This window comes from Dunckerocampus dactyliophorus, chromosome 5 (genome assembly GCF_027744805.1).
Source record: "Dunckerocampus dactyliophorus isolate RoL2022-P2 chromosome 5, RoL_Ddac_1.1, whole genome shotgun sequence".
NCBI lineage: Eukaryota > Metazoa > Chordata > Actinopteri > Syngnathiformes > Syngnathidae > Dunckerocampus > Dunckerocampus dactyliophorus.
In genome coordinates this window covers 3,113,901-3,138,549 of record NC_072823.1, presented here as the reverse complement: position 1 = coordinate 3,138,549, position 24,649 = coordinate 3,113,901, and the positions used below count along the sequence as shown (strand labels likewise).

At 42.4% G+C, this 24,649-nt stretch overlaps 1 protein-coding gene across 1 annotated transcript in view; it reads left to right on the top strand.

Annotated features, from left to right (window-relative positions):
- lonp2 (lon peptidase 2, peroxisomal) overlaps positions 1 to 24,649 on the top strand; it is a 51,309-nt gene that overhangs the window by 8,282 nt on the left and 18,378 nt on the right. The window contains exons 4-11 of the mRNA XM_054775300.1: positions 681 to 812; positions 2,679 to 2,801; positions 2,881 to 3,044; positions 3,495 to 3,589; positions 14,313 to 14,431; positions 14,525 to 14,664; positions 22,301 to 22,442; positions 22,728 to 22,878. Of these exons, the coding sequence (XP_054631275.1) occupies positions 681 to 812; positions 2,679 to 2,801; positions 2,881 to 3,044; positions 3,495 to 3,589; positions 14,313 to 14,431; positions 14,525 to 14,664; positions 22,301 to 22,442; positions 22,728 to 22,878 (1,066 nt within the window). The remainder of the gene's footprint in view (positions 1 to 680; positions 813 to 2,678; positions 2,802 to 2,880; positions 3,045 to 3,494; positions 3,590 to 14,312; positions 14,432 to 14,524; positions 14,665 to 22,300; positions 22,443 to 22,727; positions 22,879 to 24,649) is intronic.

Below are 24,649 nucleotides of genomic sequence, written 5' to 3'. Positions count from 1 at the left end.
AGATGAGCGTATTTTTCTCTTGCTGGCCGGGAATCAGCAATTCCAACCACTTCTGCCTGATGCTTGCCTCTTTAGGCACACTCCAACAAACATTTCCTGGGAGTCATACCATACGTGTTAACACTGTGAACGGAGCGGAGCGAAGCAGAGCAGTGTTTACAGCGTCTACAGCGTTTAACATTTAAGGAAGTCTGGGTTGCGTTGACGTCGTTGGAACCTGGTGTTAAAAAAACACAGCTCGCAGAGCCATCCAAAACCGCTTTCAGGTCACACTTCCAAATGCGGAAACCTCATTATCGGACGCGTTGGCATCGTTTAATACGAGAATACATAAGCATAATAGGAGATTACAAATTTGTGTTGTATAATTGTACTGATATTATTTTGTTCCGGACAGATTACATTATGCTATCAATAAAGTTTTTCAACAGGAATATTTCATTTGTCAGGGTTTAGAATGTGTGATTTCAGTGTTAAAAAAAACAGCTTTAACTAACCTTAAGATGATGGTTGCAGCTCATACGGATTGCCTTGCTGTTACACATTCGAAATGACCTCTCGCATTTTTACTTTGTCTAGACAGCAACAATGAGCAGCACTTAAATGATGAATGGGCTTGGATTTAACATAGACAAACTGCAATTTGTGGTCCTAATCCTAACAACTGCGTGCGTGTGTAGTTGTTAGGTATGTTGGACGTGTCTGTTCCAGTAGTGGCCAAATTCCGGCGTCTGTTGGACAGCCTTCCCAAGGAAACTCTTCCGGATGTTGTTGCGTCTATGATCCGCACCTCAAACAAGGAGAAATTGCAGGTAAGGTGACTGCTGGGTGTCAGTCAAAGTAAATTGCATGAGTGAAATTTAAATGTGAAAATGTCCACATGTGATAGCATCCTAGATACACTAGACAGTCAGTGCCATTTATTGATTTAAAGGTCCTATATTATGCTATTTTTCAACAGTTTACAATAAGTCTTAGAGCTCCCACATCCGTACAGTCATGGCCAAACGTTTTGAGAATGACAAGTATTGGTTTTCACAAAGTCTGCTGCTTCAGTGTTTTCAGATATTTTTGTCAAATGTTACTATGAACTGAAGTATAATTCCAAGCATTTAATACGCATCAAAGGCTAAGACATTAAGTTCATGTAAAGAGTCAATACTTGCAGTGTTGACCCTTCTTTTTCAATTCACAATGGCATGCTGTTAATTCACTTTTGGGTCACATCCTGACTGAACATTATTGCATAATCAATGCTTGGAGTTTGTCAGAATTTGCAATTTTTTTGTCCACCTGCCTCTTGCGAATTGACCACAAGTTCTCAAAGGGATTAAGGTTTGGGGAGTTTCCTGGCCATGGACCCAAAATGTTGATGTTTTGTTCCCCAAGCCACTTTTGCTTCATGACAAGGGGCTTCATCGTGCTGGAAAAAGAATTGTTCGTCACCAAACTGTTCTCGGATGGTTGGGAGAAGTTGCTTTCAGAGGATGTTTTGGTGCCGTCTTTATTCATGTTATTCAAAATACCAAACTCTACTCTCCTCTTGAAAGCATCCAGTCTGTTATTCTCACTCAGTCAGGATGACATCATGTCATCTTCAGCCCTCGTCCTTGTCAACACTCTCACCTATGTTAACCAGAGAATCACTAACATGATGTCAGCTGCTCCTTTTGTGGCAGGGCTGAAATGCAGCGGAAATGTTTTTTTGGGATTAAGTTCATTTTCATGACGAAGAGGGACTTTGCAGTTCATCTGGTCATGCTTCATAACATTCTGCAGCATATGCACATTGCCATCATAAAAACTGAGGCAGCAGACTTTGTGAATATTGAGATTTGTGTCATTCTCAAAACCTTTGGCCATGACTGTAGCTGTGATTTGCTTTAAGATGTGTGGTGAACCCTGTTTTTTCCCCCAAAGCTGTCACCCCTGAAGTGGTGGGGATGGGTTCATTTAGCTAGAGGTGGACTGTTTCGGACATGCTTTTACAAAGGGGTAGGACGCAGTTCTTACTTAATCCTAACCCTTCTCAATATGCATTACTGATGATTTATTTACACCATATCTTCTACATGTTGATACTTAAAATATTATGTTTGCTTACATTTTGTTCATTTCAAGTTTTTTGTTTCATTTTAAGTGTCAACATTTTCTAATTAAGCTCCACCTCGCTCAAAAGTTTGGTCATAAACAGGCTCTATTCACTATTCACTATTACTGTTGTAACATTGTTAAAATATAAATTTCCTTACATTTTGTATTGTAGATACTCAAGTTAATACCTTTACCAATCTATGGAACATCATTCAATATACTTAGTACCAGTCTGTGTTGTCGCCTTAATACCTGGAGTTGAGTGAGAAATTGCAAAGCAGACTTTTGCTGCAAAAGGTGTCCAAAAAACCACGCAAGGGAGCCTGTGAGCCTGGGAACAGACTATGTTCATACAGAAATGTTGCATTACAGCTTTGGATTGTAGCCAGTTATGTTTGGGAGGACTTTTTTACCCCCCTTATTTACATAAACCTCCAAATTGCTAAATGAGAGCATTAAGGTAGGAAAAAAACATTCAATAAGAAGGAGGAAAAACAATTTTGCAAATAGTGACACAAATTATGCCATTGTTTGATCCTGTCAGTGTTGCACAATAAGGTTTGAAACAGAACTCTTCCATGAAGGTCCTGGATGCTGTTAGCTTGGAGGAGCGCTTTAAGAAAACACTGCCCATGCTGACCAGACAGATAGAAGGGCTAAAACTGCTGCAGAAAACGAGGAAAATGATGCCTGACCAGGAAAAGAAGGTAACAAGGAATTCTATTTTCCCCTGCTTCATCGAGAAACATCTGCAGCCAAGAATCTGTTTGTGTGCTGTCCTGCCAGGTGTTAACTGTGCACAAAGGCGGGGTGTTTCCGGGCCGGCAGTTTGATCTAAATGAGGAGGATGAGGACGAGGACGGGGATGACACGGCCTTCTTGGAGAGGAAGGTTCATGGGTCCAACATGCCTGAAGCAGCTCTTAGAGTTTGCCTAAAGGAGCTTAAAAGGTGAATATGTCAATTCAAGCTCTAATTTATTTCATTGAACGTGTCTTGGCTATCGTTACATTTTTTGAACCATTTACATATTTTATAATCCCTGCTTAGTTTTTTGTGTGGAGTTTGTGTAGAATGTATTTTATTTCATTGCATTATTTACAGTACAGTATTGCTGTATTCACATGCTGGCAAGCCCACATGCACACTTCCCCAACTGTCCCAACTGTCTTGCGGGTTATAAATTAGTATCGAATAGTACTGTTTTGCAAATGTATTAGTGTGTAAGTTTGGTTTGATGAACCCCTGTTGGTTTGTTTTAGAGTCTAATAAACATTTTTATGGGTGTCTGAATTACTCGCGGTTTTTCACCATTCATAGGTGGTCTGTTAACGCAGCCTCAACGAATAGCAGAGATGTACTGTAATTATATTAAATATGTGTATTTTCATCTGTATTTAGACTAAAGAAGATGCCACAGTCCATGCCTGAGTATGCCCTCACTCGAAACTACTTGGACTTGATGGTAGAGCTTCCATGGAGCAAAAGCACCAAAGGTAAAAATAAATAATTTGATAAACCAACCAACTGTGCTTCAAAAAAAAAAGAAGAAACAACCAACTAAAAAAAAAAAAAAAAACAGAATGGTTTCCCCCCCCCCACACACATACCTTCAGATGTGAGAAAATGACCTCTCCACCTCCACTGTAAAAGTGTCAGAGCTCATCGTAACAAGGCCGGTACTCATATGTTCAAACATGAAAAGGCTGTTGGGAAAATATCTTGATAAACGACTTTGGAATGTGTCAATAAATAGTATGATGCGTCCTCAGATCAAGCACTTCTAAAACAAATAGATAAATACATAATAAAATGTGGTAAAATATGGATATAGAGTAATCCCTCACCACGTCGCGTTTCGAATTTTGCGGCTTTACTCTATCAAGCTTTCGTGGTTGAATACAGTTGGCAAATTTTAAATATTTTTTGGCTCAATTTTCAAGCATAAAAATGGCATTAATGGCAATAATAATCCTACAGCGGCCGTAACCCACGGCAAGCTAAAACTCAACTCTGAAACCATCACGTCATTTCCTGTCTGCCCGCCACGCTGCTCCTATAGGGAACACATTTAGAGCAACACACACGAGCATGAGTCTTTATGTCTTAAATGGCGTATTTTATGTTATGTCTACTAACGACATATTTTGAAGTGTTTTAAGCAGCTTTTCTAAGCTCTAACTACAAAAATATTCTGTCTTATAAATAACGAATCCTACTTTGAAGAAATTCACTTATCACTGTTGGGTCTGGAACCATTTAACTACGATAAATGAGGGATTACTGTGCACAGTTTTAATGTTTTAATTAAAGATAATAAAAAGGTGAAACTACACAGCAGCTCTCTCAGATGAAAAGCTCGGCATTGCTATGAAGTCCATAACCCCGGTAAGTGTGTTTTCTGACTTTGTGACCCTGACTTCATGGCCTTTTGAAACCTCATGACACCCTCTTGTCATGAGGTTTTATTGGGACGGATAAAAACAGCTGTCTTGAAGATCTGAGGCAGCAGCCAAAAAGGAGGACAATAAAGTCATATTGAACAAGGCTGTTGACGTTTTCATATTTCATAAATGTCCATTTTCCAAGAACCACTTAAAAGTTCTTCTGGGCTCCATTCTGTTTTGGCCCATTTTTCCCAATGAATAGTGCAAGCATTTTGTACGATGTATGTACGTCTACATAACCATTTGTGACTCATTTTGTTCAACATTTTGCTTGGCTTGATTGATTTCAGACTGGAAAAAAAAAAACTTGGTTCATTTGGTTGAGTAACCGCAGTGATGAAGTATTTGGCTGCATTGTTTTCAGGTCTCACTCCTGTTAAACATGTGGCTCTCTTGAGTGTGACTCTGTGGAGGCTTATGGAAGCCTTCAAATTTGATAAAAACATGTCCTTATTTTCTCGAGAGAGAGCTGCATGTTTTCTTGCGAGCAGCACACCCTTGGCTGCATCTGCTCTGTCATTCTGGCTCACATGGCTGTGAGCGGCTGGTGAGATGTGCTTCGTACCTGCATAAATCCTGCATTTGTATGAACGTTCCATAACATGAAGAAGCACTCGGCCAAGCGCCTTAGTTGCCCCCCATATTGTGATTCACACCGAAATAATAATCCAAAATTTTTTGGATCAGTCTTTTGATATTTTGTAGAACCTGTTGGAAACTTGTCCTTTATTTTTTTTCCAAGTGGTCTGACCATTTTTTGTGGCGTTATATGCACAAATGCCGAAAATGGTCCTATCTCGCAATGTTCAAGAATCCTTTAAAAAATTCCTGAATCCAGATGGTGATCCGGATCTCCCCCAAATGTAATCAGTTCTACCATATCCCATTTCCAACAATTCCTGAAAAGTTAATCTAAATCCATTCAGAACTTTTCAAGTTATTTTGAACAAACAAACAGATAAACGCAGGCAAAAACATAACATCTGTGCTGCGCTTGGCGGAGGTAATGACAGCGTATATTTTTGCGTGATGTGTAATGCTATGCAATATGGCCCTCAGAATATTCTAAAAATAAAAGTAAGTCATTATTAAGGAGACATACAGTAATCCTTCATTCACTTGACACATGGAGGTCACTTTCATAAATGAAAAACAGAGAACCAACTGAAACCCCACATGAGCAAGCACTTGGCGACTGAGGCAAGGAAAAACTCCCTCTGGGGAATAAACCTTGAACAGAACCCAGGCTCTGTGGGGCGGCCGTCTGTCTCGACCGGTTGGGTTGAGTTATAAAAATAGAGTAGAGGGATAGATGGTAGATCAGCGTATCAGGGGTCAGTTCTAACTATATGCTTTAGCAACCAGATAAGTTTTGAGTTGACTTTTAAATAAGGAGAGGGTGTCTGCCCCCCGGATTGAGTGGGGGAGATGGTTCCACAGAAGAGGAGCCTGATAACTAAATGCTCTGCCTCCCATTCTACTTCTAAGAATTCTAGGAGTGGCAAGTCATTGTAAATTCTGGGAGCGCAGTGGTCTCCTGTGTACTTTTGAACTCAATTCTGAATTTGACAGGTAACCAATGCAGAGAGGCCAATACGGTTGAGATATGAGCTCTTCATTTTAAGATTCGTGTGGCAGTATTTTGGACTAACTGAAGGGTCTTTAAAGATTTCGTAGGGCAACCTATGAACATAGAGTTACAGTATTCCAACCTCGAGGTCACAAAAGCATGAACAAGTTTTTTCTACATCTGGTAGTAGCAGGAATTTTCAGATTTTCTTTATGTTTGGTAAATGGAAAAATACTGATTTTGATACTTGTCGTATTTGGGAACTAAAGGAAAGGTCCTGATCGAAGATGACACCAAGGTTTCTCAATGCACTATGGGGGGTGAGTGCAAGACCATCTAGGGCGGTAATATAATTTGCAATCTTGTCTCTGAGGTGCTGGGAACCAAGGACTATGAACTCAGTTTTATCCGAGTTTAATAGTAAAAAGTTTGAGGTCATCCAGGTCTTTATGTCATTGAGACATGCCTGGCGTTTTGGTTAGGTTTCATTGATAAGTACAGTTGTGTGTCATCTGCATAGCAGTGGATGTTAATGGAGTGTTTTCTAATGATATTGCCTAAGGGGGACATATAAAGACTGAACAATACAGGTCTTGCACAGAACCCTGTGGGATGCCATGACTGACCTTCATGTGTCTGGATTCTTCATTATTAATTGATACAAACTGCAGGTGATCTGGCCTTTTTGTAGTCATCAGCGGTGCCCATGACAAATGCAGTCGAACGAGAACGTAGCTTAGCCCTTATATCACAGGTCAGCCACTGTTTTTGGTCAGGGTATTTTCTGTAATACTAGGTGGTGGTAACAGTCTCTATGCATGTGCTAATGTAGCCAGTAACAGCAGAAGCATATTCATCCAAATCAACAGTACAATCTTCCCTCCCCGCTGCAGTTTTAAACACATCCCAGTTTGTGCAGCCAAAGTAGTCCTGAAGTACTTGATCAGTTTCTTCATTCCACACTTTAACTGCTATACTTACAGGGGGAGCTTTTTTAAGAAGTTGTCTGTATGTTGGATAAAGGAATATGGTGGTCAGAGATGTGGTCAGCCTTTCCAAAGTGGGGTCTTGGAACAGCCTTCAAAGCACCTTTCATGTTGCTGTAGACTTGGTCCAGGATGTTATTTTCCCTTGTGGGAAAGCTCACATGCTGGTAATATTTGGGGAGGACAGTCCTGAGACTACGGTTTGCATATCGCCAGAACCGGTCCACAGATGATGCAGTCAACACTGCCATCCACACAGCCCTTTCTCACCTACAGGGCCAGGACACATACGTCAGAATGCTATTTATAGACTATAGCTCTGCTTTTAATACAGTTTGCCCCCACAAACTCACAAATAAGCTCCTCACACTTGGCCTGTCTCCCTCCCTCTGTAACTGGGTGTTTAACTTTCTCACAGGCAGACCCCAGTCAGTCAGAGTCCACAACCGCACATCCAGCTCAAGAATTGTGAGCACTGGGACCCCACAGGGGTGTGTGCTGAGTCCACTCCTCTACACGCTCTTCACCTACGATTGCGTGGCCTCCCAGAACAACACCAGCATCATTAAATTTGCGGATGACACTACAGTCATCGGACTGATCACTGGTGGTGTTGAAACATCATACAGAAGAGAGGTGGCGGACCTCATAGCTTGGTGTCGTGATAACAATCTCCTTCTCAATACAGATAAGACTAAAGAGATGATCATCGACCCAAGAACAAGGGAAAAGGAGCCGCATAGACCCCTGTTTATTGATGAGACTGAGGTGGAGAGGGTGAAAACCTTCAAGTTCCTTGGCACACACATCAGCGAGGACCTCACCTGGTCTCACAACACCCAACAAATTATGAAGAAGTCCCAAAGGAGACTGTACTTCCTGAGAAGACTGAGGAAATTTGGCATGTCCACCACAATCCTGAGTTGCTTCTACAGATGCACTATCGAAAGTGTCCTTACCGCCTCCATCACTGTTTGGTACGGTAACTGTACAACACGTGATAGGAAGGCACTCCAGCGGGTGATCAAGACCTCACAGAACATTGTTGGGGCAGCCCTCCCCTCACTGCAAGACATTTATAAAACTAGAGTCCTACGCAGAACACACAACCTCATCAAGGACAGCACACATCCACAACACTCATTATTCACACTCCTACCGTCAGGCAGACGCTACAGGAGTTTGAAGTCCAGGACCACAAGGCTGGCAAACAGCTTTTACCCACAGGCCATCAGGCTTCTCAACGAAGCACTCGCACACGCCGCACGCAACACACGCACACACTCATAGCACTTTATTTATTTATTTATTTATTTGTTTGTTTGTTTGTTTGTTTGTATTATTTACTTGTATTAATGTCTCTTCTGTTGTTGTTGCTTAATTTATTGGTATTTATGTTTATGTGTTTATGTTTCTTATGTTCTTATTCTTTCTTGTGTTTTCTTTCTTTTCTTGGGAGAATGAACAGAATAAGATTTTCATTGCATGGTATAACTGCTGTTTTACTATGCACATGACAATAAAACTCTCTTGAATCTCTTGAATCTCTTGAAATAGGACTGAAACCATTTAATGCAGTTCTTTGAATGCCAAGTGCATGCTCTTATCTCCGTATTAGAATTTGGTGATCAGTTGTGTCGAATGCTGCTGTAAGGTATAATAAAAGTAATACTGAAAGGAGGCCATTGTCTGATGCCGTCAGGAGGTCGTTTGTAATTTTCAAGAGTGCTGCTTCTGTACTGTGGTGTGATCTAAATCCATACTGAAAGACCTCTAGTAGGTGGTTGTTTTTGAAGGCTAGGCTAGGCTAGGCTAGGCTAAAAGCTAGAGCGACTAGGCCACCGCTACCAAGCTTGCTGCTAGCCAACGTCCGCTCTCTTGAAAACAAGATGGACGAACTACGAGCAAGGATTACAGCTCAACGTGAGATCAGGGAATGCTGTGTCCTCACCTTCACAGAAACCTGGCTGACGGAGGATATACCGGACTCGGCGATCAAGTTGGAATCATTTGCTGCTTACCGGGGAGATCGGACTTTAGCGTCTGGTAAACACAGAGGTGGCGGCGTCTGTGTTTACGTAAACAAACGGTGGTGCACAGACGTACAGACGATGGAAAAGCACTGCTCGCAGGACATTGAGCTGCTGATGGTGAAATGCAGACCTTTTTATTTACCTCGTGAGTTTAGCGCTGTGTAATTAACTGCTGTTTACATCCCACCACGAGCTAACACTGCTAATGCACTAGGCCTCCTGCATGACATCATCGATAAACACGAGACCAAACACCCAGACGCTGTATTCATTATATCTGGCGATTTCAACCACTGTAACCTCAGGACTGTCCTCCCCAAATATTACCAGTATGTGAGCTTTCCCACAAGGGAAAATAACATCCTGGACCAAGTCTACTGCAACATGAAAGGTGCTTTGAAGGCTGTTCCAAGACCCCACTTTGGAAAGGCTGACCACATCTCTATATTCCTTTATCCAACGTACAGACAACTTCTCAAAAAAGCTCCCCCTGTAAGTACAGCAGTTAAAGTATGGAATGAAGAAACTGATCAAGTACTTCAGGACTGCTTTGGCTGCACAAACTGGGATGTGTTTAAAACTGCAGCGGGGAGGGAAGATTGTACTGTTGATTTGGATGAATATGCTTCTGCTGTTACTGGCTACATTAGCACATGTATAGAGACTGTTACCACCACCAAGTATTACAGAAAATACCCTAACCAAAAACAGTGGATGAACTGTGATGTAAGGGCTAAGCTACGTGCTCGTTCGACTGCATTTGTCATGGGCACCGCTGATGACTACAAAAAGGCCAGATATGACCTGAGGAGGTCCATACGAGAGGCCAAAAGACAGTACAGACCCTCGGCGCATGTGGGCGGGGCTCCAGCACATCACAGACTATCGACAGCAGAGTAGCGTAGCCACGTCCAGCCAAACCACACTTCCAGATGAGCTGAACGAGTTCTATGCCCGCTTTGACACCCAAACTTCTGATGAGCAGAGAGGGTGGCTGAACCTGGGGAGCACACAGGACGCACCTCTCATGGTGACATCAGCTGATGTGCGCAGGGTTCTAAACAAAACAAACCCACGAAAAGCAGCAGGCCCAGACAACATCTCAGGACGTGCACTTCGGGTTTGCTCATCAGAGCTAGCTGATGTGCTTGCTGACATATTTAACCTGTCGCTTGCACAAGCATCTGTACCGACCTGCTTTAAGTCCACCACCATAGTGCCCGTACCCAAGAAGAGCAACGTGACCTGCTTGAATGACTATCGCCCTATAGCACTCACTCCTATTGTAATGAAGTGCTTTGAAAGAATAGTCATGACCCACATCAAAAAGAGCATCCCGGCGGCAACTGTGGACCCTCTACAGTTTGCATATCGCCAGAACCGGTCCACGGATGATGCAGTCAACACTGCCATCCACACAGCCCTTTCTCACCTACAGGGCCAGGACACATACGTCAGAATGCTATTTATAGACTATAGCTCCGCTTTTAATACAGTCAGCCCCCACAAACTCACAAATAAGCTCCTCACACTTGGCCTGTCTCCCTCCCTCTGTAACTGGGTGTTTAACTTTCTCACAGGCAGGCCCCAGTCAGTCAGAGTCCACAACCGCACATCCAGCTCAAGAATTGTGAGCACTGGGACCCCACAGGGGTGTGTGCTGAGTCCACTCCTCTACACGCTCTTCACCTACGATTGCGTGGCCTCCCAGAACAACACCAGCATCATTAAATTTGCGGATGACACTACAGTCATCGGACTGATCACTGGTGGTGTTGAAACATCATACAGAAGAGAGGTGGCGGACCTCATAGCTTGGTGTCGTGATAACAATCTCCTTCTCAATACAGATAAGACTAAAGAGATGATCATCGACCCAAGAACAAGGGAAAAGGAGCCACATAGACCCCTGTTTATTGGTGAGACTGAGGTGGAGAGGGTGAAAACCTTCAAGTTCCTTGGCACACACATCAGCGAGGACCTCACCTGGTCTCACAACACCCAACAAATTCTGAAGAAGTCCCAAAGGAGACTGTACTTCCTGAGAAGACTGAGGAAATTTGGCATGTCCACCACAATCCTGAGTTGCTTCTACAGATGCACCATCGAAAGTGTCCTTACCGCCTCCATCACTGTTTGGTACGGTAACTGTACAACACGTGATAGGAAGGCACTCCAGCGGGTGATCAAGACCTCACAGAACATTGTTGGGGCAGCCCTCCCCTCACTGCAAGACATTTATACATCTAGAGTCCTACGCAGAACACACAACCTCATCAAGGACAGCACACATCCACAACACTCATTATTCACACTCCTACCATCAGGCAGACGCTACAGGAGTTTGAAGTCCAGGACCACAAGGCTGGCAAACAGCTTTTACCCACAGGCCATCAGGCTTCTCAATGAAGCACTCAGACACGCCACACGCAACACACACTCATAGCACTTTATTTATTTATTTATTTATTTGTATTATTTACTTGCATTAATGTCTCTTCTGTTGTTGCTTAATTTCTTGGTATTTATGTATATGTGTTTATGTTTCTTATGTTCTTATTCTTTCTTGTGTTTTTCTTTCTTTTCCTTGGGAGAATGAACAGAATAAGATTTTCATTGCATGGTATAACTGCTGTTTTACCATGCACATGACAATAAAACTCTCTTGAATCTTGAAATGTTATAACTGATTGGCCATTACTTTCTGATTTTCGGGTTTGATTATAGCCACTTTCAATGATTGTGATACGTTGCCTGACACAAGCGACATAATGACTATCTTGAGAAGAGCTGTGTTGAATAGTGGGGTAGTAACTTTGAACAAGTGAGTAGGGATTGATGGAATACTGGTTGATGCAGGGAGGTGGTTTCTTTGGTGTCTAATAGTGGCAATTTTATTTTCACGGTTAATTGTGTCCAGACCCATAAATGAATTTTCACAAAGTAGGATTCCTTATTTATAAATGGAATATGTTCATAGTTAAATTACAGAAGAACTGTTTACCACCTTCTAAATACATTTTTTGACATTATTGGAGTCCTCTAGACAAGAAATAACACCCCTATCATAACCTTTACAGTTGTATTACCCAATTAAGTGGTGAGGGACAACTGTATAATATATTACTACTCTATACTTTGTCACAAAGCGAAGACGTGGATGTTTTGTTCAGATAGCTTAGCATAAATAAGTGGTTTTCAATAATTTTCCGTCATGCTGCCACCTAGCTTGGGATTTGTGTATCTTTCAAGCATGAATAACATATAGGCATGGGGTATGCCTTATGTATTGCATCGTTTTCACCCAGTGAGCCGATCTGACAATGTTCCCCTGTGGATGTGGCTATTTCCTGAGCCGACACTGTGGATGGGATTTATTTATTTATTTTTTTTTACTGTTTTGAAATGGTCCTATTTATATGCTCAAGAATATATTATGATTTATGTAGCTGTGTGGAAATATTTCACGCTGTCCTGTTAACAGGATTTCGTGTTTTTCTGACCAGAAATGTTGCCTTTAGACGTTGCCATACTTGCCTATAGAGAAGCGTTTATTACAGCGTTTATTAAATCAACAATAATGATAACAATAATATTAAAGCAAACTGAGCTCTGGTATTGAAATACAGTAGTGTCATATCGGCAGTAATCCAAATCGATCAAATTGGAAGTGAAAAAATGTGGGCCGAAAAAATGTGTGACAGCATCCCTAATACCATGCATGCAGGCAATGTACGAAGACACCGTTAATGAAAGCCGCCCTTGCCTCTAAAATACTATAAAGATAAGGTCATGTTGCACCTAGCTCAACCCTGAACTGATTTTGAATATTTAAATTAATGTATGATAAATACTTTAGCCTTCAGTGTTCTTCAAAAGGTAAGTGGCCATGTTCTCCCACGTCTTGGACATGCAATCATTACGGCTCTTCTGAAGAACTGGAGTCCCTACTGTGCAGAATTTCAGAAATTACATTTCAATTTGGCCCTCTACCAACAAGCTTTAGATTGTTGTTTTATTTTTGTTCTGCTGGGTCTAATCTTCTCATTCAATCACTGTCCGTCACTCAGACTCATTCTATCATAAGAGTTTGGGTGGGGATTTAGGGTCCCATGTCCTATTCATTCTTGGCAATGCCTCCACTACCGCAGCTGCGGTGACCTATGGTGCTACCCAAGGTATCATTCTTGGCCTTTAGCCATTCTGAAATTAGGCACGGGGGACATACATGAACACACTTTCACTGCACCCAGTGGAGCCCAGATGTCAGTCCAGGCCAAGAAAGGATGCCAGATAGCTTTTTTTCATAGTATTTTCCATCTTTCTTGTTTATGTAACTGTAACTTTTTACATACTTTGTCATAAGTCAGTCCTGACCAAGTCTAACCTCCAATTGGTGTACACTTGTGTAATATCCAACCAAGGAGAGAGGAGACAGCACTTAAAGGTGGAGACAGGAGCTGCTACAAAGAGGCCAAATAGGGTTTAGCAAGGAGGTGATAAATGCTAAACAAGCGTAGCCAATGACTACCTCTGTGTAGAGTGGCCTCAGGCAACTCACTAACTACAAGCCTAAAGCCCCCAAGCTGTGAACGACCGGCGCCTCCCCCAACTTAAACACGTTGTATGCTCATCTCGATGGCCCACTAGCCTTTCACATCTCTGCAGACACTCTTGCTGTCCTTCACCTTCACTGATCCCATCGTTAAGGACTCCACACCCCCTCCTCCCCTCACACCACAGACACCGCTACTTCAGATCATCTGACGATCAGCGGTCTGTTTAATGCTTAATTGCAATAAATTGCTTACTCAAAAAAAAATTCTACATAGAACTTCCTTAAGATCCAACAGTGCAAAATGTAAATTCTTGCAATTTTTCAGCTTTAACTTAACGTCTAACGTTTAACGTCTTAAAATGTGATCAACGTTGTATAGCTGTTCAGAGAAAATATATATTTTTACACGTGAGATTTCTCATTTGCCTGATGTGGTACATGCAAGTACGGTCAAAGTTATATTCTTTTATAATGTATCAGCCATCATTCGTTCATTTCAATTCTAATGATGATGTCATTGTGTGATGTTCTTTATAGCTTTGTTTAGAAAATAAGTTGCACCTAAGACCTGTTTTTCACACACTGTTTGTGTCATCCCCCCCATGCAACACGCCAATCTCTTCAGACTGTTTAGATATCCGAGGTGCCCGGACTTTATTGGATAATGATCACTATGCAATGGACAAGCTGAAGAGACGTGTGCTGGAGTACCTTGCTGTTCGACAGCTCAAAGCTTCACTGAAGGTTCCGTTTTGTAGATGACTTCATAAAGTACGATGTGTTTGGATGTTGTTGTTTTTTTACACCTTTTTTGAAAGACTTTGGCTGTGTTGGTAGGGCCCTATCCTTTGCTTTGTGGGACCGCCAGGAGTTGGTAAGACCAGTGTCGGACGCTCCATCGCTAAGACTCTCGGCAGAGAGTTCCACCGCATTGCTCTTGGGGGTGTTTGTGACCAGTCGGACATTCGAGGACACAGGTATGTTTTTTTCAGTAGTACACTGTATATAGCCAGGTACCAGCTGATATCATCTGGTTCGAAATGTCATAGGTAAGGCATCAATTGACACATTTAGTGTAGTTTTATAAAACACTCAAAAATATCCGCTTCTGAGTATTACATGGGTTATTCTGTATCTTTTTTTTAAGATGCTGGTTCTCAAATGCGTATACTTGAGGGCACTCCAGGCAGTACTTGAAATTAAAAAAAGATATACTACATACCGTGAGGAAAATAAGTATTTGCTCCAGTGCAGATTTTGTAAGTTCACCCCTTTACAAAGATATGAAGAGTACAGATTCTGATTTCATGGTATCTGTATTGCAACTGAGAGACAGAAACAATATTAAATCAAGCTTAAAAGTGAATTTGTGTTTGCTTTTAAGAACACATCTTAATTATAATCCAAAAAGAAGGCACTTTATTTGTTTTTATTAAGTTCAATTGTCAGCAAATAAATAATTATTTTCTATTTATTTTTATTTCCAAATGTGTCAAAGGACCAGTACAGGTGAGCATTGTTTTGGTGATGCTACAGTGCTGTGTTTTACCTTTCTTTTACACAAACCAAAACATGCTTTCATAAATGTGCATACATATTATGTATTAGAAATTAAATTCATAGAAACTCATTGTAATTTTAACTTAGCAGTGAGCTGTATGTGTTTTGTGGGTTCTATTTTAACAGGCACAAGATGTAGCCCAACAGCGTTTTAAATCCCTAATCCTTTCAGCAGAGCTAGTCTCTCTTGTGTAGTGCATAAAATGGATAACATCATTTTATCTTCCATGTGTTGTGGTGTGTGAATGTGCAAGAGTCACACACATTTTATGCATCTGTTGCGAGTTGTACATTTTGTGGAAACTCCTGTCACAAACACGTCAGGATTGACACTGACAGACGTATATTTTATTTTCCAAATAAATACATAATAATAAATAATCAAACCGTCTTTATGGATTTTATTGGTATAGTTTGGTGGAAGTTTGTTTGGTGGAGGTTTGTTCCTGAATAAGACACCCTGAATGTAAATGAATGCAGGATGCGGGAATTACAATATGAACTATAAAACACTGAACTCAAGACTATGTGAATGTAAAATAGAAACTATCACTTTTTTAGAGAACTTTGCCGTAAGGTTTACCGTAATGACCCATGTATCGCAGAAAGTGCCTCTCGTTTCAGAAACCATTGGAATATTTTCGATAGTTCAAGACTTATCTTAAAAAATGGCATTGTATATCCTATTGCTGGCTACAGCTTTGATATTCAAGGTTTAAAAAACTAAATAAATTAGGAAATGTCCAGCGCGCTGGATCAAAGGCTTAAAAGGCCGTTTATGGCCCACGGGTGGTAGTTTGCCCATGTCTGCTCTAGACGTCTTCCGCAGGCGTGGTATTTGAAGGAAAGTCAAAGAGACAACTTCCAAATGGAAAACATGTGTTGAGCATACCAACAGTGTGTGACATAAAGAACATCTTTTTAGATCCTACAGTAATGAAGACAGTAAATACCAACGTCCGCATGGATTTATAGGACCTTTAAATGCCACTTACTTGGCCTTCTTCAAATAAAATTTGAGACTAACGATTTCCGAATGGTTTCTAGATACAAAACAAGGTCTTCACTGTTACATTCTTAAAGGAAAACTGCACTTTTTAAAAAATGTTGCCCGTCATACACAATCCTTATGTGAGAATGAGGACATGTCTTTCTCTTTTATGTGCAATCTAAAGACATAAAAACAGATAAAAAGAGACAGCCCATTACTGCACGTAATGGGATTCACCTATTCCGCCTACAAAGGCCGCTATTAAAACAACTCCAACAAGGTTTTACATGCTGTGTTGGTTTGGTTTGGTTTAGTTTATTTGAAGATGAAGGTTACAATGGAATACATCTCATGAATCATTTTTTCACAGTTCCACATGTCCAAAAGGAGTAGGAAGAAGCAAAGCTTAAGCTGTGACCATATAGTAACAGGCACATTAACCCATTGACTGCCCGCCATGTTCAGAGCAGAGATCTCCATACTGCCAGCGTTTTGGGACATTTTTGCTGAACTTTCAAGACCCACAGAATATAGAGTTTTAGGACTACGTAAACATTGAAACTATCTAAAGAAACTTTAGACTCTCGTCTTTCATCAGAAAAAAAAGGTTTGTTACTAGCGTTTTTGGGTCTTTAGATATTGGCGGTAGAACATAGGGTAGTTTCAGCAAAAACACCTGATTTTGACCAAAAACAGAATAACCAGCTTTTTCTGCAGAAAAGCACATTCAAGCAAAGTGACGGTGGGGTCTGCTGGATGTGGGGATGAATTCCTGCTGCTGGCCGATCCAGACGGCAGCCACTCGTCAGAAGAATCAGGGTCGGGTTCTGAGTCACCCGACTCTGAACTGCTTTCGGTGTCAGGCTTCAGTGTGGTGCCACATGGCTCAGCAACGTTAACCACTAGCTTGTTGCTTGGGCTGCCATTGTCAACTGCTTTTGTATCTACGTCACCTACATCAGCCATGTCACCTCTTTCTTTTGTGATCGCGTCACTACTGAAGGCAGATCCACCGCCAGACAAGCTCTATGACAGTGTTAGCTGCCTGGATTTTTTTTATCTCCGCTCGATTTCTGCATGTGTTTCACCATTTCAACCCACAATCCGTCTTCTTCATAGACAATCTGTCGCTGCCGGTTGGAGGAAAAGAGAACTGTTGCCCCCTACTGGGACAGAAATACATTGCCTACAAGTCAGGATTTTCACACACAAGATGAATAAGACTTTGATCTGCAACTCCCGCAAAAAAAAAAGCAAAAGACAACAATAGACGTCTTTGGCAGTCAACGTTACTTTTTGAAAAGACGACAATAGACGTCTTTGGCATTGAAAGAGTTAATGATAACATGCAATAGTATTTTGCGTATTGTGGCCTTTCTAAACATTATTTCTGCCTCGGCGCATTGATTTGACATAGCAATATACAAAGGAACGCCTATTAACTTTTCCAAACTCAGAAATAAAAACACAGTAGCAGTGGTGTCAGCGTTACCTTTTTTGTAGCATTTGGTTGACGCGCTGTGGGCGAGTTAGCTAGCCAGTGTGTTATTAAGTGTCAATGCGTCAGTAACATAGTTCGATCTGCTTAACAATGTTAATAATAATAATAATTTCACGGTAGTTTGGTAATATGCATGTCACAACTTATAGCAATTGTCAGATAAGCGTGTGTTTTTGAATTTTACTCAATTGTATGTGATGAGAGCACAGATACCACGGACACTGCACAGCTGTTCATTTTTTTTTACGTGGAGTTGATGATAGTTGATTTTGCATTACGGAGGAACTGCTTGATCTTCCGAGTCTAAAGGTCAACTGGTACGGACATTTTTTAAGCTGTGTCAAGTGCAGTTGGTCAGCTGGACTTCATTGGGATAAGCAGTGTGAAATTACGACCGATGGAGCTCCAGCAATGAGAGGAGAGCGCAAAGGAATCTATAATATGCGCCAAGGTGAAGGAGAGCGAACGTGACGCTGTCAAAATGCACTGCATCATCCACTAAGAAGACCTCTGTGCCAAGACAGTTCATCTTGGCAATGTGATAGTAGCCATTAGTAAAAACTGTCAACATAACTAGGGCGCGAGGGCTCTACCATAGAGAATTTCAAGCATTCCTGTATGCTGTTGATGATGAGTATGGGCACATATACAGTATATATACCTTTTATATATATTAATGGAGAAAAAAAATCCAAACCTACATGGCCGTGTGTGAAAAAGTGATTGCCCCTCTGTTAGAATTTAACTTAGATCAATTTAGACCTATCAGTCTGGAAAAGGTTATATACATTTCTAAAGCTTTGGGACTCCAGCGTACCACAGTGGAGAACCATTATCCACAAATGACGAAAAACATGGACCAGTAGTGAACCTTCCCAGGAAAAATCAAAGATGGCGCCCTCTGTGGCAGACGTCTCTGTGACACTCTCCCGTGTTTTTCTATTTTTTGCTATTTTATTGTTCATTTTGGACATTCAACACACTCACGCAATACATTACAACAGAGAGACACTTTTGAACATCGGCAGGGTCCACCATGAACTTTCATTTAGCCTCTCAGACTTTGCCTTTCTTCTGCGCCGGGAGAACGCAGCAGCCTGCGGGCCTGGTGAGCTGAATACCCGAAGCATCCGAGGCGGAAACAAGGCAAGCGGGCCGGCCTGCATGCTAGGCTAAAAGCTAGAGCGACGAGGCCACCGCTACCAAGCCTGCTGCTAGCCAACGTCCGCTCTCTTGAAAACAAGATGGACGAACTATGAGCAAGGATTACAGCTCAACGTGAGATCAGGGAATGCTGTGTCCTCACCTTCACAGAAACCTGGCTGACGGAGGATATACCGGACTCGGCGATCCAGTTGGAATCATTTGCTGCTTACCGGGGAGATCGGACTTTAGCGTCTGGTAAACACAGAGGTGGCGGCGTCTGTGTTTACGTAAACAAACGGTGGTGCACAGGCGTACAGACGATGGAAAAGCACTGCTCGCAGGACATTGAGCTGCTGATGGTGAAATGCAGACCTTTTTATTTGCCTCGTGAGTTTAGCGCTGTGTATTTAACTGCTGTTTACATCCCACCACGAGCTAACACTGCTAATGCACTAGGCCTCCTGCATGACATCATTGATAAACACGAGACCAAACACCCAGACGCTGTATTTATTATATCTGGCGATTTCAACCACTGTAACCTCAGGACTGTCCTCCCCAAATATTACCAGCATGTGAGCTTTCCCACAAGGGAAAATAACATCCTGGACCAAGTCTACAGCAACATGAAAGGTGCTTTGAAGGCTGTTCCAAGACCCCACTTTGGAAAGGCTGACCACATCTCTGACCACCATATTCCTTTATCCAACATACAGACAACTTCTTAAAAAAGCTCCCCCTGTACGTACAGCAGTTAAAGTGTGGAATGAAGAAACTGATCAAGTACTTCAGGACTGCTTTGGCTGCACAAACTGGGATGTGTTTAAAACTGCAGCGGGGAGGGAAGATTGTACTGTTGATTTGGATGAATATGCTTCTGCTGTTACTGGCTACATTAGCACATGTATAGAGACTGTTACTACCACCAAGTATTACAGAAAATACCCTAACCAAAAACAGTGGATGAACTGTGATGTAAGGGCTAAGCTACGTGCTCGTTCGACTGCATTTGTCATGGGCACCGCTGATGACTACAAAAAGGCCAGATATGACCTGAGGAGGTCCATACGGGAGGCCAAAAGACAGTACAGACAGAAGCTGGAGGGCTACTATTCCACCTCAGACCCTCGGCGCATGTGGGCGGGGCTCCAGCACATCACAGACTATCGACAGCAGAGTAGCGTAGCCACGTCCAGCCATACCACACTTCCAGATGAGCTGAATGAGTTCTATGCCCACTTTGACACCCAAACTCCTGATGAGCAGAGAGAGTGGCTGAACCTGGGGAGCACACAGGACTCACCTCTCATGGTGACATCAGCTGATGTGCGCAGGGTTCTAAACAAAACAAACCCATGAAAAGCAGCAGGCCCAGACAACATCTCAGGACGTGCACTTCTGGTTTGCTCATCAGAGCTAGCTGATGTGCTTGCTGACATATTTAACCTGTCGCTTGCACAAGCATCTGTACCGACCTGCTTTAAGTCCACCACCATAGTGCCCGTACCCAAGAAGAGCAACGTGACCTGCTTCAATGACTATCGCCCTATAGCACTCACTCCTATTGTTATGAAGTGCTTTGAAAGAATAGTCATGACCCACATCAAAAAGAGCATCCCGGCGGCAACTGTGGACCCTCTACAGTTTGCATATCGCCAGAACCGGTCCACGGATGATGCAGTCAACACTGCCATCCACACAGCCCTTTCTCACCTACAGGGCCAGGACACATACGTCAGAATGCTATTTATAGACTATAGCTCTGCATTTAATACAGTCTGCCCCCACAAACTCACAAATAAGCTCCTCACACTTGGCCTGTCTCCCTCCCTCTGTAACTGGGTGTTTAACTTTCTAACAGGCAGGCCCCAGTCAGTCAGAGTCCACAATCGCACATCCAGATCAAGAATTGTGAGCACTGGGACCCCACAGGGGTGTGTGCTGAGTCCACTCCTCTACATGCTCTTCACCTACGATTGCGTGGCCTCCCAGAACAACACCAGCATCATTAAATTTGCGGATGACACTACAGTCATCGGACTGATCACTGGTGGTGTTGAAACATCATACAGAAGAGAGGTGGCGGACCTCATAGCTTGGTGTCGTGATAACAATCTCCTTCTCAATACAGATAAGACTAAAGGGATGATCATCGACCCAAGAACAAGGGAAAAGGAGCCGCATAGACCCCTGTTTATTGATGAGACTGAGGTGGAGAGGGTGAAAACCTTCAAGTTCCTTGGCACACACATCAGCGAGGACCTCACCTGGTCTCACAACACCCAACAAATTCTGAAGAAGTCCCAAAGGAGACTGTACTTCCTGAGAAGACTGAGGAAATTTGGCATGTCCACCACAATCCTGAGTTGCTTCTACAGATGCACTATCGAAAGTGTCCTTACCGCCTCCATCACTGTTTGGTACGGTAACTGTACAACATGTGATAGGAAGGCACTCCAGCGGGTGATCAAGACCTCACAGAACATTGTTGGGGCAGCCCTCCCCTCACTGCAAGACATTTATAAAACTAGAGTCCTACGCAGAACACACAACCTCATCAAGGACAGCACACATCCACAACACTCATTATTCACACTCCTACCGTCAGGCAGACGCTACAGGAGTTTGAAGTCCAGGACCACAAGGCTGGCAAACAGCTTTTACCCACAGGCCATCAGGCTTCTCAACGAGGCACTCACACATGCCGCACGCAACACAAGCACACACTCATAGCACTTTATTTATTTATTTGTATTATTTATTTGTATTAATGTCTCTTCTGTTTTTGTTGCTTAATTTATTGGTATATATGTTTATGTGTTTATGTTTCTTATGTTCTTATTCTTTCTTGTGTTTTCTTTCTTTTCTTGGGAGAATGAACAGAATAAGATTTTCATTGCATGGTATAACTGCTGTTTTACCATGCACATGACAATAAAACTCTCTTGAATCTCTTGAATCTTGAGTGGTCAGCCAACCAAAATTAGCCTAAGAGCGCAGCGACGACTCATCCAAGAGGTCACAAAAGACCCCACAACAACATCCAAAGGACTGCCGACCTCACTTGCCTCAGTTAAGGTCAGTGTTCATGACTCCACCATAAGAAAGACGCTGAGCAAAAACAGTCTGCATGGCAGAGTTCCAGGACGAAAACCACTAGGTTTATTAGCTTTTTCACACAGGGCCATGTTTGGATTTTTCTTCTCCCTTAATAATGAAAAGTTTCATTTAAAAACTGCATTTTGTGCTCAGTTGTGTTGTCATTGACTAATATTTACATTTATTTGAAACATTTAAAGTGTGACAAACATGCAGTAAAATAAGAAATCAGGAAGGGGACAAACACTTGCACACCCGTGTATGTTCAAAGAACTGTCGTCTTCTTGTTGGAGTCAACACATTCTCATGTCTCCAGGCGTACATACGTAGGCAGCATGCCGGGCCGCATCATCAACGGCTTGAAGACAGTGGGGGTCAATAATCCAGTTTTCCTCCTGGATGAAGTGGACAAACTGGGGAAGAGCCTGCAAGGAGATCCCGCAGCTGCACTGCTAGAGGTCAGTTTTTCATCACATGTGAAGATCTGACATTGCACATTAAATTCACAAAGATAACAGTCAGTCGTTGGCAACATTTTAGTGAATGAATTGCACTGCCACACACACACTAGTGTAATTACACCGTCACACACGTGACTTATAGCCAAGACAGGAAAAATGACACATTGTTGGCCTGTAGGAAACTGTATACAGTTACAGAAAGTGTTCTCTCATCTTGGAAGACTTAATCAGCAGTGCTTGCGTTCTTGGCAAAGTCAAGCTTCAGAAATGTTGCTCCCCTAGGTGCTAGACCCGGAGCAGAACCACAGCTTCACAGACCATTATCTCAACGTGGCGTTTGATCTCTCGCAAGTGCTCTTTATTGCCACTGCCAACACCACAGCAACCATTCCCCCCGCCCTCCTGGACAGGATGGAAGTGCTACAGGTGCCTGGTGAGTTCAGTTTGGGGGTCATTCTAAACATTTAATATTGATGCTTGTGTGTAGAACTAACATCAAACATACTGCAGTGTATAACTGAATCCACTGTAGATGTCCGACTGTGTCTCCAATCACGATTAGATACACCGGTGTTGCGTACATTATACGACTTGACACAGCCACTGCTGCGTACGCGAGAGAAGATTTTGTAACCACAAAATGATTTCACCAATTGCAGGAGATGGTCAGAGGGCAAGGATTTAAAGCATTTGAAAAAGCTTTGAAATGTGAACGTTTTAAATCAACATGCACACACCGGTGAAAAAACCCATCAAAACTCTTCTCTTACGGAGCATGACAGGAAGATAGCACGGTTAGATTGGTTTAGCAGAGAATGCTAGTGCTGTGTGTGCGACTCAAGCTGTACGAGTGTGTTGTGTTTAAGCACTTGTAAATGTGAGCGTTTTACGATGCCTGCTGACGTCGTGCAAGTTTTGAGTGAAATAAGGACGTTTATGTTTGCACCCAGCTCGTCTTAACCGTCAAGACATTCTCAACACACAAACACACGTTCGGCCTTCAAAATAAGAGAGCTGTTTGCCACATCCTGTCTAATTGCATAAACCAAATAAGGGTATCTATTAAAATAAGAAAAATTAATTGGTGACAGAAAATGCGGAATTTTGACAGATAACTGACAGTGTCAAGCGAGAGGAGATGGCAACAGTTAGCATTAGCACTGTTGGCGACAGTGCTGGCAAAGTTTACAAGCGTGCCAGGCGACTTGGCTACAAAAGGCTCTGTTATCTGTGTTTGAGTGTCACCGTGGAATTATGATGGCACTGTGTTTATATGTATGAGTGAACGTGTGTTGCTGTGTATGTTGTTTGAGTGTTCGTACAATTGTGTTGTTTAAGAAATTTCCTATCTCTCCTAATTGTATTGATTTGCATAAAGCCCTGGGAGTATATGTATATTTTCAATTGTATTTATCTGACATTGTTGTGTTTTTTTTCTCAAATACGTGGATTGAAGAAGCAAATATAAAGATTTTATGTACAGTCAAACCTGTCTTAGCGGCCACCTGTCTAACGCGGCCAGCGGCCACCCATTTTGTATCCCTTGGTCAATATCTGACCGCATGTGGCGGCCAAAATACCGACTCAACCAGAAGCTTCATGCACGAAAAGTTTGGTTTTTTAAGCAACGAAGCCGTCGTGTGTAGACTTTAATTACTGAGTCCCAGTTCGACATAAAAAAAGCCGTCTTCTTACTTTGCAATGCCGCCCTGAAAAGATTCAATGACGGCCAAAATGGTAATCTCCCCACTCCGCAATGCCGTGAATAGATTCTAAAATAGCCAAAACACCTGAATAAAACATCTAAAATATCACTTAATTGCCGACTAATTAGAGATTAGAAGCCCATTCAATAAGAAAGGAGCGATGGTATTGTTAGTTTACGACGATCTTCGCACCTCCTCCCACTCAATTGTTCACGCACACACCCATTCATGACTGCTTCACGCGTATCCTGTACTTGTATCCTCGGGCTCGTTCACTCAAATTTTTATTTCTTGCTTTTAAAATCGTGTTTTAAAAAAAATCAAAGATGGAAATTTGTGACGTTCTGCTGGACAGGAGCGAGCGTCTCCTGTCCTACGCTCTTATTTGGCGGGCGGTGCCTTCTCCGGGGAGGAAGAGGCAGCCCCTTCATGCCTGGTGGCCGCGCAGCTGCGGTCAATTAACATTTGTGGCGGATAAAAGGCCAGCGCCGTCGAATG